This window comes from Carlito syrichta, unplaced genomic scaffold (assembly GCF_000164805.1).
Source record: "Carlito syrichta isolate Samal-C Ts95f unplaced genomic scaffold, Tarsius_syrichta-2.0.1 Scaffold171786, whole genome shotgun sequence".
Lineage (NCBI taxonomy): Eukaryota > Metazoa > Chordata > Mammalia > Primates > Tarsiidae > Carlito > Carlito syrichta.
This window is the reverse complement of record NW_007115882.1, coordinates 1-325: the sequence shown is the minus strand read 5'-3', so window position 1 is coordinate 325 and position 325 is coordinate 1. Positions and strand designations below refer to the sequence as shown.

General features: G+C 71.4%; 1 protein-coding gene across 1 annotated transcript; it reads right to left on the bottom strand.

Moving 5' to 3' along the window:
- Positions 1–9: 9 nt before the first annotated feature.
- On the bottom strand, positions 10–321 carry LOC103252826 (nucleolar protein 4-like; the record flags this gene model as incomplete). The annotated part of the gene is made up of 1 exon (XM_008051420.1): positions 10–321. A coding segment is annotated over one exon (312 nt), but the record flags the coding sequence as incomplete, so codon positions are not given.
- Positions 322–325: the final 4 nt, after the last annotated feature.

Here is a 325-nt window from a genome sequence, read left to right as displayed (position 1 = left end):
GCCACTCACCGAGCCCGTCTTGACCGGCACATACACCACTTGGCCCATCTTGGGTTCCCGGCCGCTGCCCAGGCGGAAGCCCTTGGAGCGCACCCAGAACTGGAACTTGCCTTTCTCGCCGGCGGCGGGGCCGCTGCCCGCGCCGGTCCCGCCGCCGCCCTGCAGGACCTCGGCGATCCGCTGGTATTTGCTGCGTGTCACCGTCTTGGTTTTGGCCGAGTCGCCGTAGGTGCGCAGGCACCAGTCCCGGAACTGGCGGCCCAGCTCCGAGTCCCCGGGGCTCCGCTCGCGCTCCCAGCCCCCGCGCAGCAGCAGCGTCGGCTTC